Source organism: Simochromis diagramma, unplaced genomic scaffold (assembly GCF_900408965.1).
Source record: "Simochromis diagramma unplaced genomic scaffold, fSimDia1.1 OVJJ01000271.1, whole genome shotgun sequence".
Classification (NCBI taxonomy): Eukaryota; Metazoa; Chordata; class Actinopteri; order Cichliformes; family Cichlidae; genus Simochromis; species Simochromis diagramma.
This window is the reverse complement of record NW_024386909.1, coordinates 1,426,347-1,439,250: the sequence shown is the minus strand read 5'-3', so window position 1 is coordinate 1,439,250 and position 12,904 is coordinate 1,426,347. Positions and strand designations below refer to the sequence as shown.

At 42.4% G+C, this 12,904-nt stretch overlaps 2 protein-coding genes across 2 annotated transcripts; one reads left to right on the top strand and one right to left on the bottom strand.

Moving 5' to 3' along the window:
• Nucleotides 1-1,558: 1,558 nt before the first annotated feature.
• On the bottom strand, nucleotides 1,559-5,123 carry ngdn (neuroguidin, EIF4E binding protein). The gene is made up of 11 exons (XM_040036231.1): nucleotides 5,052-5,123; nucleotides 4,737-4,796; nucleotides 4,558-4,629; nucleotides 4,184-4,321; nucleotides 4,009-4,093; nucleotides 3,808-3,860; nucleotides 3,562-3,676; nucleotides 3,204-3,378; nucleotides 2,441-2,594; nucleotides 1,794-1,857; nucleotides 1,559-1,686 (listed from the first exon to the last, which is right to left on the bottom strand). Exons 1-11 carry the CDS (start codon nucleotides 5,070-5,072, stop codon nucleotides 1,667-1,669), a joined length of 957 nt encoding a protein of 318 aa, XP_039892165.1. The 5' UTR covers nucleotides 5,073-5,123; the 3' UTR covers nucleotides 1,559-1,666.
• A 1,646-nt stretch (nucleotides 5,124-6,769) lies between these two features.
• Nucleotides 6,770-9,400, top strand: cebp1 (CCAAT/enhancer binding protein (C/EBP) 1). The gene is made up of 3 exons (XM_040036232.1): nucleotides 6,770-6,966; nucleotides 7,698-7,997; nucleotides 8,101-9,400. Exons 1-3 carry the CDS (start codon nucleotides 6,964-6,966, stop codon nucleotides 8,404-8,406), a joined length of 609 nt encoding a protein of 202 aa, XP_039892166.1. The 5' UTR covers nucleotides 6,770-6,963; the 3' UTR covers nucleotides 8,407-9,400.
• Nucleotides 9,401-12,904: the final 3,504 nt, after the last annotated feature.

Here is a 12,904-nt window from a genome sequence, read left to right as displayed (position 1 = left end):
TATCCCAGAATCCATTTCGTCCAGGAACACAGAGTGGCAGAGTTTGAAATATTACTCTTTCTGGGTCACAAAATAAACTTTTAAGATATTTTCATGCGAGAATGGTGCAGTGTAAACTTCAAATATCTGCTTGATTCATCAAGACATCACATATTTGCACAAGTGCTCTAACGTTGTCGGAGATGCCTGTTACCCACCAGCTGACCGGGTGGTCGCTCGGGTTAAACACAATATATAAGGCTGAACTGACAAAAGATCACCGACTACACCACCAGGTATTACAGGAAAAACCACAAAGCCTTTGAACTAAAACAAACGCCGTTGTGACAGTGATGTACACTGTCTTGCTGGTATATATGTATGATTTGTATCACCTTCATGTTTCCCTGTCACCTCATATCCAAACCGATATCATGAGCAGCAGCTTTTACAGCTGTGGCTCCAGCAAACATCAGCTGATCAAGCTTGAACGTGCTGCTGTTGTTTAACGCGACATCCGCTGGTTTCCTCTTTCTGGCACAAAGTGCGCGATAAACAAACAAGAGGGACGATCAGCTGATCATTGATCAGTTTCATGACTGAAGTAGCAACAGGAGAGGGAGGGGAGAGAATGAGAGAAGAAGAGGCAGCTGACAGCGTAAAGACAGAATAACTCCAGCGTTGTCTTTTTCCATTCTCGCTGAAATCCGGGACTAATCGCGTTCCTTTTCCCCTCAATACGGATGTATTATAATTGGTCAAGCCCAGAGTTGATCATGACCAATTGGCTAATCCACCACCTTTCATTGTTTATACCGTTACAAAAACAAACAAACATAATGCCCAATGACCAGTCCAGGTATGCGGTCAGCTGGTGGGTAACAGGTATCTCTGAAAACGTTTAGAGCGCTTGTGCAAATATGTGATGTCTTGATGAATCGAGCAGATATTTAAAGTTTACACTGCACCATTCTCGCATGAAAATATCTTAAGTTTATTTTGTGACCCAGAAAGAGTAATATTTCAAACTCTGCCACTCTGTGTTCCTGCGCCACTGCCTCGTTTGAGTTTTGGACGAAATGGATTCTGGGATATTGCATTTCGTCACGTCGAGCTGATTGGAGACCAAAACAGCCAATCAGGGTTTTTTTGCATCCAAGTCTGTGATTGGCTGGTATTGTGGCACAAATATAACGGTGTACAGAAAGAGTTGAGCGCGCATGGGCAGAAATGTTGAGAGCGCGAGCAACACATAGCGAGCGCAAATGCAAAAACTGAGCGAGAGGGGCTGCTGTTGTGTGTGTGTGTGTGTATATAATAGCAAACACTGAAATACATTGTTTGCACGCAGCAATGAAGTTTGTTCACTCAAATTTAGCTTTTCTTCGCTCAAAATAAAATTTCTCCTCAAAATGCAACACTCGCAACTACAATTTTTTTTTTACGTGCGCTCAGAATAGTGGCACAAGAATAACGCCATATTTTTGTTCCAATTAACATTACAAGGGCCAGTTTATTTTGAGTGGGCAACATGACTGCCCTCTACTGGTGACATGAGGAAAAAAGGTCTTACAATGCATTCACTGTAGGATACAGGTCATGAGGAATGGTTTCTTTATTACAATGTTTACAGAGACTTTATAACAATTAGCTGCTGGTAACATCCTCTGACATGCTGTCCTCAGGTCTAGTTGCGTTTCTTGAAAGCTGAGGAGAAAAAAAAGGACTGCTGCATTTTATTTGAATAAAGAGAATTTTTTTAATAATACTAGTTCACAGGTTAATTTGGTCTCGTGGTATTTCAAAGTTCTTACCTTTTCTTTTGGTTTTCTTCTTCATGATTTTCTTCTTTTTCTTGGGTCGTGGGTTATCCCCATCCTGCAAGTACACAGAAAATGCATCAAAACCACATTAAGACTGTAATCTAAATAAAACTGAGCCACAAAGCTACCATTCATACTGTACAAAGATGGGCCTGTTAGCAACACTTTGTAGCTACTCATGGTGCCCAGGACAAAATCTAAACATAGCACATCGATTTTCCAAGACTTCCTAAATACACACAGGGGTTTTTCCACATCTGCAGGCAGGAGAGAAGACTATCGGCAAGAGGCTGAGCGGCCATTACTCTGACTTATTAGTGCTTTTTATGACAGCAGACAGTTAATTAAGACAGGAAACAGAACAGAGCCACAGCATGCCAAACCTATGTAGGCACGAAGTGTAGCTGTTGCCAGCAGTACTGCACCAGACAACTGAGTCACCACAGCACTCAGCATTTTAAGGTAAACATTCCAAACCTGTTGAAAATATCCAACTGGAGCGTTCTGTCCGATTGTGTGCTGGTAGCAGCTCAGGTTTAATCCCAGTCAGTATAAATGATGAAGTCTCAGTTCGGTTTAGAGATTAACCAATAAACAAGGCAGAAGCTCAAAACCAAAATACAATAACGCAAACACACCTGCATCGCCTCGCCACCGGTCAGAGCTGTGATGTCACCAAAGTGTGTTATACTGCTCAGCTGGTTGGACATGGCCATCATGCCCCTCTTCTTGGCGTTCCTCTGATGCTTCGGCACATTGAGACGCACCATCATCGACTCCTCGTAGTTCTTCCTGTGTTGAGGTAAACACATACCATTTACACAAACCACCAAGCAAAGAAAAAAGAAAGATGATGCTGAAAGGTCTTGACTGAAAGACCCCTCAGCACCGTATCACCCCAGTAGAGCTCTTTACTCTGAGACTGCTGGTTTACTTGCACTTCCCAGGACATTTAAAAGTATAATGGGAGGCAGAGCATTCAGCTTTCAGGCCCCTCTTCTGTGAAACCAGCTCCCAGTCTAGATTTTATGTGATTATACACCTCTATGCATTTAATTATTAGTTGTTATTAATCTCTAATGTAGTTTGACTTGTCTTTCTCCCTTCACTCTGAGCCTGGTTCTTCTGGAGAGTTCTTCCTTTTTAAGGGATTTTTTCCTTCCCACTGTTGCCAAATGCTTGTTCACAAGGCCTTCTCTGACTACTGGGTTTTTTCTGTATTATTGTAGGGTCTTTAAATCACAATATGAAGTACCCTGAAGTGACTGGTGGGATATTCTGCTGTATAAATAAAACTGAATTCAATTAGAAGTTTATCTCACAACACTTCCCATCTAAATCAAGTAGCAGACATTATGACCACCTAACACCCTTCTGTGTGTAAAGTAAATGAGCAGGAACCTGTGGAGCTCCTCGCGGCTCTCCCACTCGCTCTGGAAGTCCCGTTTGTCTCTGATCTCCTCTGGGGCGTCGCTGTACTGCTGCCTCAGCTCCTGGATCACAGAACTTCGGAGTGCTGCTTGTCGATGACGCTCCAGCTTGGCCTTCTTCTTGTCTGCCTCTGTCATGTCACCATCTGGATGTAACGGGTTTATTTTTTGGTTAACAAACAAGCAGGAGAAAAAAAAAAAAAAAATTATAAGCTTGCTATAACAATCCCACCCCAAAAAAAACCCCAACAACAACAACAACAACAAAAACTATAAAAAAAACCCAAAGCAGTATTGAAGTACTTTATAAAGCAGACCGGTGACATTACCATAATGCACTGGGGCAATCTTTGGTGGTATATATTTCTTGCCACTAGAGTGGGCTACTTTCTTTTCTGAAGCTGCCTCGTTCTCTGTTTCGTCTTCAGACTCAGATCCACTGAGCTGCAAAAAAACAAACAAGCATTTATCTTTCCTACTAATACAGGAAGCTGATGTTTGGATGCATGTGTTTACAGTTTGATAATGTGACAGTAAAAGAAGGAACCGGAGCCGTCGTGTTACTCTGGTCTTACTTTGCTGACGAGATTCTCTGGATTGGGACGCAGCTGCAGTGGGTCATTTTCAGCTGAAATCAACAAAAGCATCAGACACGGTTACGCCTACCATAAGTGGATAAATGCAAATCTTGCTGTGCATTGAATCTGATACGCATCCTTTCAGTCAAAGCTTTCTTAGACTGCACAGTTCTGAAAATCTGATCACTTCGGTCTTACCTAAACTGCCGGTAACAGCCGTGCGCATGAGCTTATCAATCTGATACTTCAGTTTGTGGTCTAGAGGTCGCATCTTCTCCAGGATCTTCAAATAAACAACAACAACAAATCAAGATTAAAATAACACATGTTGACTGCAGAGAAATCGAACAGTGTCACTTTTACAGCCTCTTACCGTTCTGATTGTGACCAATCGGTCTAAGGCATCACTGTCTTTTATTTTGCCTCCTTCCGTCTTGATGCTGATCAGGTGAGTGAGGTCCTGGAGATAGAAGAGCAGCAGGTGGTACCGAAGGTCCAAAAAAGACAAACCCTGCAGGAGGAGAAGGTGGACAGATGGTCAGAAAGGCCTACAGACTGCACTTATTTCCCTGATCTAGAGAAATGAGAAATCCTGCAGCAAGTGTGTCAATACTTTTATTTAACACAGCCTCATTAAAGAGGATGCATCAGTCTTGCCTGCTCCTTTCAAACCAAACTGCACTTTGGTCAGATTACCGTAAAGACCGGACCTGAGGAGAACTAGCATTTCAAATAGTCGTTACGCACCTTCGACGTTTCCAATGCCCCATCTTTGACTTTAGTCAGCAGCTCACGGACAAGACCCGTCACCGAGGCCAACTAAAAACAAAACTTAGATTTATCTCTTTATTACGGCCACAAACACACATTATTTCTGAGTTAAACTAAACATTACGGGATTATTCTTTTTGTTTTTAAGTTCCTACCTGTTCAGTGAGATTATTCAGCAGCTCTACAGCTTTGGGCAAATCGCTTTCAATCAAATCCTAGAAAGCAGTTAAATTACATGTAAGAGAATTTACAAACAGTGTCCGTACTGAAATACCAGCTATTCGACATAAAGGTTTGTTAGCTAGTGACTAGCCTGACGAGCTAGCCACTAGCTAACAAACCGCTGTGGTCCTCTTTAAAGCACCGAGAAGCGTTTTCGTATATTTGTACATACTAAAGTATAATGTTCTGTATGTAAACACGATATAACGGCTTAATATATAACAAGGAGCTAACTCAATTTCACTCACGTTGTCAACAGGAGCAGCCATTTTAACGCCACTGTACCCTACGGAAGCCGCAGCGGGACACTAGTGATAGCTCTAAAACGGTTACAGATGTTACTACTGAGTGAGGCAAAAGAATGGGACACCAGTAGCTTAAATCACTTCTATATTACATCTATCCATCGTGTAGTGTTTTACATACTGAACGGGCCTGGGTGTTCAACAGGGCCCGTCAGCAGTGGCAAATTGATGTAATCATTTTTAAAGCACACACTGATTGTATTTGTTTTGAGGAGATCCGGTAAAGGTGCAAAGTTTGGTGTCTGTACATAAACAGCTGCTGAAATTTGAACTTGTTAGATTTGCTGTGCCCTGTGAGTCTGCAGAGCATCCTTGGGGGAAGCATAACCAAGCAATAGTTCAGGGTTCTCTGATTCAGCCCAATCACAAGTTTGATCACAATCAGAAAACTCAATCTAATCTTAAAAGTGGAGAAAGTGTCTGTCTCCTCAACCCCACACGAGAGCTGATTCCAAAATGGCATCACAAGGAAGCCCGCTAAGTTCAAATAAAATGCTCTGACTGAAAATAGGATATGATTAGGTAATCGTGATATGATGGAGATTGGTTATTTACGAGCATATATGTGAGGATTTTCACAGAACTGAATAAAGCTAGGGGACCAGTATGATCTATCGCTCTAGTCCCAGTTAATACTCTCCCTGTGGCATTTTGGATCCGCTGAAGGCTTTTCAGAGAGCCATTAGAACAACATAATATGGAATAAAAGCAATCCAGCAGTCATCCAGGATTTCATGGTTTTAACTGGATGCTAGTGATTCGGGTTTCTCTCCGGCCGTGGAGATAAATATAACTGGGTGTCATCTGTATGCAGTGTTGGAGTGCCTAAGGGTTGTATGTATACCATGAAAAGCACCGGGCCCAGCACAGGACCCTGAGAACCACCATGAGTAACTTTAAGGTGTAAAGAAGGCTCATCGTCTTTATAAACAATTTAGAATCTATTCAAACAAGTGCCACACATTTTCTTTAATCCCAGTGACGTTCCACTCTCTGTGCTCTCATTGTGTTGTGACCAGTGGTTTGACATTGTGCTGAGGTCCAGTGTGCTGTGTCCGTGTTATGGTGACCTAGAATTCCTGATGGAAACCCATCAGATATGATCTGCAACTGCATCAAGGCTTCATCATCATCATCATCATCACCTTTATTTATAAAGCACTTTAAAACAAAAACAGGTTTATAAGAAGGAGTTAAACAACACCAGCCTCAAAGCCTTAAATGTTGATGGTTTTGATGAAGTTACTTCAGAGAAGCTTGTCTATTGCTGTGAAGAAGGCTTCAGGAAATTATTCCTGCTGTTCTCCATAAAACTCTGCAATAACTCTTGTTTCTGTGACGGATGAACTCACCTGTCGGGCACAAGAATCCACACACAAACTTCTGCATTACAGCTTCATTCAGCTGTTTCTTAGATTTAGAGTGTTTACATTATTTCTTAATCCAATTTGCACTACTCTCTTGCACAATCACAGTCATACTATGTACTATGTATGTGTATATATGTGTGAAATCTTTGCACTAGTATTTTATTCTTTATCCAGCTGCTGTAACACAATAATTTAACCTTATGGGATCACTTAAGTATCTGTGCAGAGGAGATGGTGTAAATGTAAAAGAAATGGGAACACTTCTTTGTTTCTTTTTGTTAATTTAAGTGTGTGTGTGTGTGTGTGTGTGTGTGTGTGTGTGTGACAGAGGGGGAGAGAGAGAGAGAGGCAGGGAGAGAGAGAGAGGGGAAGTGATTGTGATAATTGAGGGCCACCTGTCTATCTCCTGTCTTTCAGAGCACTGTCAGCCACACAGCCTGAGGAGGACCTAAAGAGTATCCTGAGAGTTTGTGGAGCAATCGGTCATGGTAAGTGAAACTGTAACTTTGTGAATTTGTGGAGAAATTTGAGCAAATCGGTGAGAAATGCAACCTTACCGAAGCGTCAGGGAAGACGAAGCGCGCAAGAGATTCGACGTTTCTTTGAAATCATGAGGAAGAAGAGCTCGACAGTGGCATGAAATAATTTACTCTTTCAATATAGTTTGTAGTCTATGATGCAAAGACTGTACGTTTAAAAGAGAAGAGGGAGGGTAAAGAGAAGATGGCAATAGCAGCTTACAAACTAAGGCTCACAGCAGTGCTGTCAGAGTGTTTCCACGATTTATTTGTAGTTTAATTTATTATGATGCTGTTTGATTTTGTGTTAGGGTGTATCTGAGTGTAGTAACCTTTAAAATAGAAGAACGTGTGTACTGTGGCAGAAACATCCCCATTTACCATCAGCGGTGGAAGAAACACTGAAATCTTCTTTCTGAAGATGCCACACCTAAATAACTTCTTTATCCGTCTTACATCACTCAAAAAAAAAGCAAGCAGGCAGTGTAAGGTTGAACGAACGAGCATGTTCAACGTGTAGCATCAGGACAGAATGTGTTACCGCGTAATTAAGCAAGTCAGTGTTTTGTGTTGCTGAAAGTTTGTTTTATATATTGTAGTTAATTGACAGCAACATTCAAGCAGTATATGTATTTTTTAATGCTTAAAGTATTAAACGAGTGTTGGAAGTAAACCGAATCTTCCTCTGTCTTCTTCTACAGATGTCTGATTCCAGGGTGTCCTCGGTCATCCAGGAGTGGGTGAGCTCCTTCCCAGGTCAGGTGCACAGCCAGACCCTCAATTCTGTTGCTTCCAACTCGGCTGCTTCCACCAATCAGATGACGCAGATGGACATGATCTCGTACGGCCAGTCTCAGGGGATGATAAGGGGGGGTGGCGATGACAGGGGGGCCGAGCAGATGATGGGACTATCGTACCTGCCGTACCCGCCGTCCTGCCTTGGCAGCGCCGCCAGCCCGGTGAGCACAAACCACCACCAGAGCCACGCCAGTACTCAGCAGGTGAGAGAAGCATTTAACAGCAGGTCACGAAGTGTTTCATACAAACCGCACTCACCCACCCCACTCTCCCACGGCTTTAACGCATGTGTGCTGCTCACTCCAGGACTTCTCCCCCTTCCTCCTGCCCACTCTGCGGGCCCCGGTGACCAAGAGGAGCATCAGCAAGGATAGCGCAGAGTACCGCCTGAGGCGTGAGAGAAACAACATCGCGGTGAGGAAGAGCAGGGACAAAGCCCGCAGGAGGATCCTGATGACCCAGCAGAGGGCCGGCCAGCTGCAGGAGGAAAACCAGAAGCTGCAGATGAGGATAGCACAGCTGACACAGGAGCTGGACACTCTGAAACACATCCTGTCACAGCGGCACCTGCAGGCAGCCGAGGAGGGAGCAGCCGGGCAGTCCAGCATCTGAGCACAGCCCGAAGCCTCGTTTGTACCTGATGTTAACGCCTGATTACAGGCTTCACAGTGTGCCTCAGTAAGGCCTGCGAGAGTCACAGTGAAGCACCTGTTCGAGCATTTTCACCAAGAAACATTTGTGATCATGACAAAGTCACTTAGAGGAGGTAATGCTGGGTATAAAAGTGGTTAACTGTAGTTTTATATTGTAAAGGAAACCATAGCTTACTGGCAGTGTTCTAGCTACTATTTAGTACACTGATGTCCACATTTTTAATTGTTCTCTTACCCCCAAACTTTACATTTCTGCACCTCACATGTTGAGCGTAAAAGATTCAAAATGGCAAAATGAACACTTCCAATCTGCTGAGAGTTTTGATACACTCTGACACATTCAGGGTCACACAAAAGGAGCACTGCACTAAATGTAGCTTCTCATGACAAGCACCCAGACAACTCGTGTTGTGATATATAAATAAAATGAACTGAAGTGAATTATAATGACCGCTGCAGGAGGTGGGCTTTATGATCTGTATGTAACTAATGCTAACCTGCTAACCTGATGCTACTGTTAAAGTGCATCCTGTCGTACTTTTGGTAGCTAAGCTAAGCGTTAGTTAGCTAAACCTTACCAAACCTTTGCTTTAAAATGAGAGTTTATGGGGTTGTAAAGGCTAATAATGATAATAATGATAATAATAACAACAATAATATTATACCATCCTCCATTTTTATTGAATATAGAACATGTAGATACACTGGCTATTGATACACCTCCTGTGATTGGACAATCAAAGTCAGTGAGTGTAGTTTAGTGTAGGAAAACAGCATGTTTTGTTGGAAATTAGATCAGTAGATAAAATGAAATCAACTGGAATAATAAAAGTTTGGCTAATACATAGCCTCAGTAGCTATGATGCTGCACAGCAGCGTTTTTAGGTACTGTTACTCTTTGGTCTGAATGTAGAGGCTATTTATTTTCTAATGCAGGAACTTGAGGCACACAGCAAAAAAAGAAAAAAAAAACAGAGTCAATAGCGAATTTTAGTCATGTGATGGAGGACTTGAGTTTAAACTAAAATGCAGGCGTAGATATAATAAAAGGTAAAACAGTGCGCTGAAGGACACAACCTGGTCATTCGTTTATCTCCAGATTGGAAATGGTGGTTCCTGTTCACATATGGGTATAACTCGTGGACCCCTTTAAACAATGGGGGGGGAAAAAGAGTCCCACTATGTGCGTTGGACCGGCAGGATATGATTTGATTTAATAAACATTGCCTAATCATCTACCTGACTTTTACCGTCTTCGTCAGAGCTGATTGTAAGTGTTGTTGCCCAACGGAGTTGCACAACAACCTGTGGTTTGAAGAGGATTCGATGAAACAGAGAAAAGAGCCTCTCTCTTCTAAAATACAGCATCAATCCCCAGTAAATACATGTGTGACTACTTGAAATGTTTTCAAATGTGTAGCGAGTAATACACTGTTAAAGTGAAAAGTTGCAGTGCTGCCAAATGTTTTTTTTAAATAAATAAATGATTGCTTGTGCCTATATGAAGTCATTGTCCTCTATGTGTCATGTTATCTGAATACACACACACACACACACACACACACACACACACACACACACACACACGGGTTGTAGGTTGCGGGGTTCCTCAGATACTCTGTGCAATAGTTGCAGAGCCACTCCTCACCCTCTTCTGCCTTATCTAAGACCGAGTTGTGTAAATGATGCGTCTCATTGGTCCTCCGGGGCATCCTTCACCCGGGGACACGGCGTACGCCTGTCACATTATTTACCATAAGTTGTCTACCCACAGAAACGGACGTCATTGCCATGGACCGTTGTGCACCAGCGGTTTCCCTTTGTGGGATGGGCAAAGATTTCGACACAGCGGAGGACGGAGATGAGGAGCGCAGAGATAGTATCAGTGTTTTGGGCTGCCAGGGCCTTCCTGTGGCTGTGATGGTAGTGAAGGGACACAGAGATAGGAGCCAGAGAGGAGGAGGAGGGGGTGGGGTGACGAGCCAGACCCTTAAAAAAATGTATTAATTTTTTTCATGGTCCTGTATAACATTTCAATAGTAAAAACAAACCATTTGCTTTTTTCCCCTGAAGAAATTCAGATGTATTTTTATGTTTTACACATATTCAAAACTTGCAAAACACGACTGATAAGTGGGACCGAATGAAGTGGTATGGGAAAAGATTTTTACACAATAGGACATGTGTCAATAACCTCCTCGTAGAGGCTGACCTCAGTTCAGCACTTGAAGGCTTTATTAGACACATAAGGGCAGCAGAAAAATTATATCGGCATCATTTTAAGATCGTATCTCGTGGACACAGATTATACAAGTAACCCAACTTTGGTGCCCTGATTTTGCTTGTTTCCCACTAAAAAGATTTCAAAAGAGCAGTTGTGTAAATATATGCCCCCTGGGAGGGGGGGGGTGTAGAACTATCTTCATGTATTTGGATTTTAATCAGAAAAGACAGTGAAAGTGTGATGGGAGCTTCATGAAGCCTGCTGCGTCCTCAGAGGCATATGAAGATTTCTTGTGTGACCATGTCTGTTGAAATGTCCCACAGCGTTGTGTGGGGCAATCTGTGGTCCCAGGACTGCAACATCTCCACAGAGTGAAGAAAGACCGTATTTCACCTAATCCCTATCGCGTTACTCAACAGCTGCAGACCATACGAACCGCACAGCCCCACTGAAGTAGCTCCAATCTCAAAGCTGCTGCTGATCAAAGGTGTGTGTGTGCTTTCTGGAAGGCTTGGCTGGACTTTTGTCTCCAGAGATCAACAACACACACGCACACACAAAGCAGTATGATCTGTAGTCCAAATATGGCCAGGATGAGTGTTTCACCACTTGTTGCAGTACTTCCGCTCGCTGCGAAGCGCTGCAGTCAGAGATGCTGTTTCTTAGCTTTAGAAAGACTCTAAGGGCTGAGATCTATTTTTTTACTGGTCTCACTAAGACAATCAATAAGAGAAGGTGCTTTTATGATGCGAAGGCTAATTTTCTACTTTATACCATTTGTTTTTATTTGATATCATTCACAGCTTCCAACAGAGGCCCTCTAACTGTTGAAAAGCTCGCATGTAACACTTCAAGGGAAAGTGGAAGCTGTCGCCATCTTTGGTTAAAACAAACACAACCTAATGAGGACTTGCAGCTCAAATGCATGGCATGAATAAGTGACTTGGAATAAAGCAGAACTCTTGCTGTTTAAAGCATCGCCACAGACTTCTTTACATTTACAGTAGCATCAAGTGACATCTACTGAAGTCAGACTTCTTGCACTAATGGCGGGCTGCTGCTGCTGCATCACCAGAGGAACAAACCGTGATGGTGCCATCATGTGTAGCCTTTCAGTCATTACAGGCTGACACAGCACAAAGTGCTGTTATCTCTGTGTGCCAGTGGATATTTTGTCCTCTATTGCAGATTAAAACTATCAGGAGTCCTGATGAAACATGTGGATGCACTAATGAAATCTGTTGTGATAAGATAATAGGATAAGATAATATGGTGGATCACTGATTTCTTCTGGACTATCAACCATTAGAGTGAGTGCACATTTAAATTATATCATAAATAAGTTATGATGGACTGTCTGTCGTTTTTTTTTTCACCTGAAAGCAGCTCTGTAGCCGTGCCGCTGTCTCACACCTGCCTCTTCTCTATGATTTATGGCTCCACCATGCGGCAGGCAGCTCCATGCAGGCATTCTGCAGGAGACAGAGAGAGAGCACTCATAAACAGATATCTCACTCCGCTGCTGATTTTGTATGCTACTTTTACTGAGCAACAAGTTTCCTCCCGGTAACAGAAGTGTTTAAAACAACTACTGATTCTAATAATTTCATGCTTTTGCTTAAAAAAAAATAAAAAAAAATCATTTGTTAATAAAACTAATGCTTCTCCAATGTGGCTAAATCTGTTGCTGAGTCATCCCCTCATTCAATCTGGTTTTAAAGCACTTCACAGCACAGAGACTGCACTTTTGAGAGTTTTTAATGATATCTTACTAACTGCTGACTCTGGGAAGTCTGTCTTACTTGTGCTTTTGGATCTCACAGCAGCTTTTGATACAGTAGATCACAATATTTTGATTTATCGTCTAGAACATCATGTTGGAATTAGAGGCACTGCCTTGGAGTGGTTTAAGTCATACCTCTCTGATAGAAGTTTTTCTGTCTCACTTGGTAAATTTCATTCATCTTCCGCCCCCCTCCCATGTGGTGTACCTCAAGGATCCATCCTTGGGCCCCTTCTTTTTAGTCTTTATTTACTTCCCCTTGGCCATATTATTAAAAAACATAAAGTCTCATTTCATTTTTATGCAGATGATTGTCAAATTTATCTACCGATGAAACACAATGACCTTAACCCCCTCAGGCCTATTTTAGAATGTCTTAAGGATATCAGAGCATGGCTGGCTCTGAATTTTTTAAACTTTAATGAAAAGAAGACTGAAGTCATTATATTT

Coding starts and splice junctions, on each gene's coding strand:
- ngdn (XM_040036231.1), bottom strand. CDS start 5,072: ATGGCTGCTCCTGTTGACAAC. Junction 4,797..5,051: donor TGGCTGCTCCTGTTGACAAC/GTGAGTGAAATT, acceptor ACTGCTTTCTAG/GATTTGATTGAAAGCGATTT. Junction 1,858..2,440: donor CCGGTGGCGAGGCGATGCAG/GTGTGTTTGCGT, acceptor GTGTACTTGCAG/GATGGGGATAACCCACGACC.
- cebp1 (XM_040036232.1), top strand. Junction 7,998..8,100: donor GCCACGCCAGTACTCAGCAG/GTGAGAGAAGCA, acceptor TGCTCACTCCAG/GACTTCTCCCCCTTCCTCCT.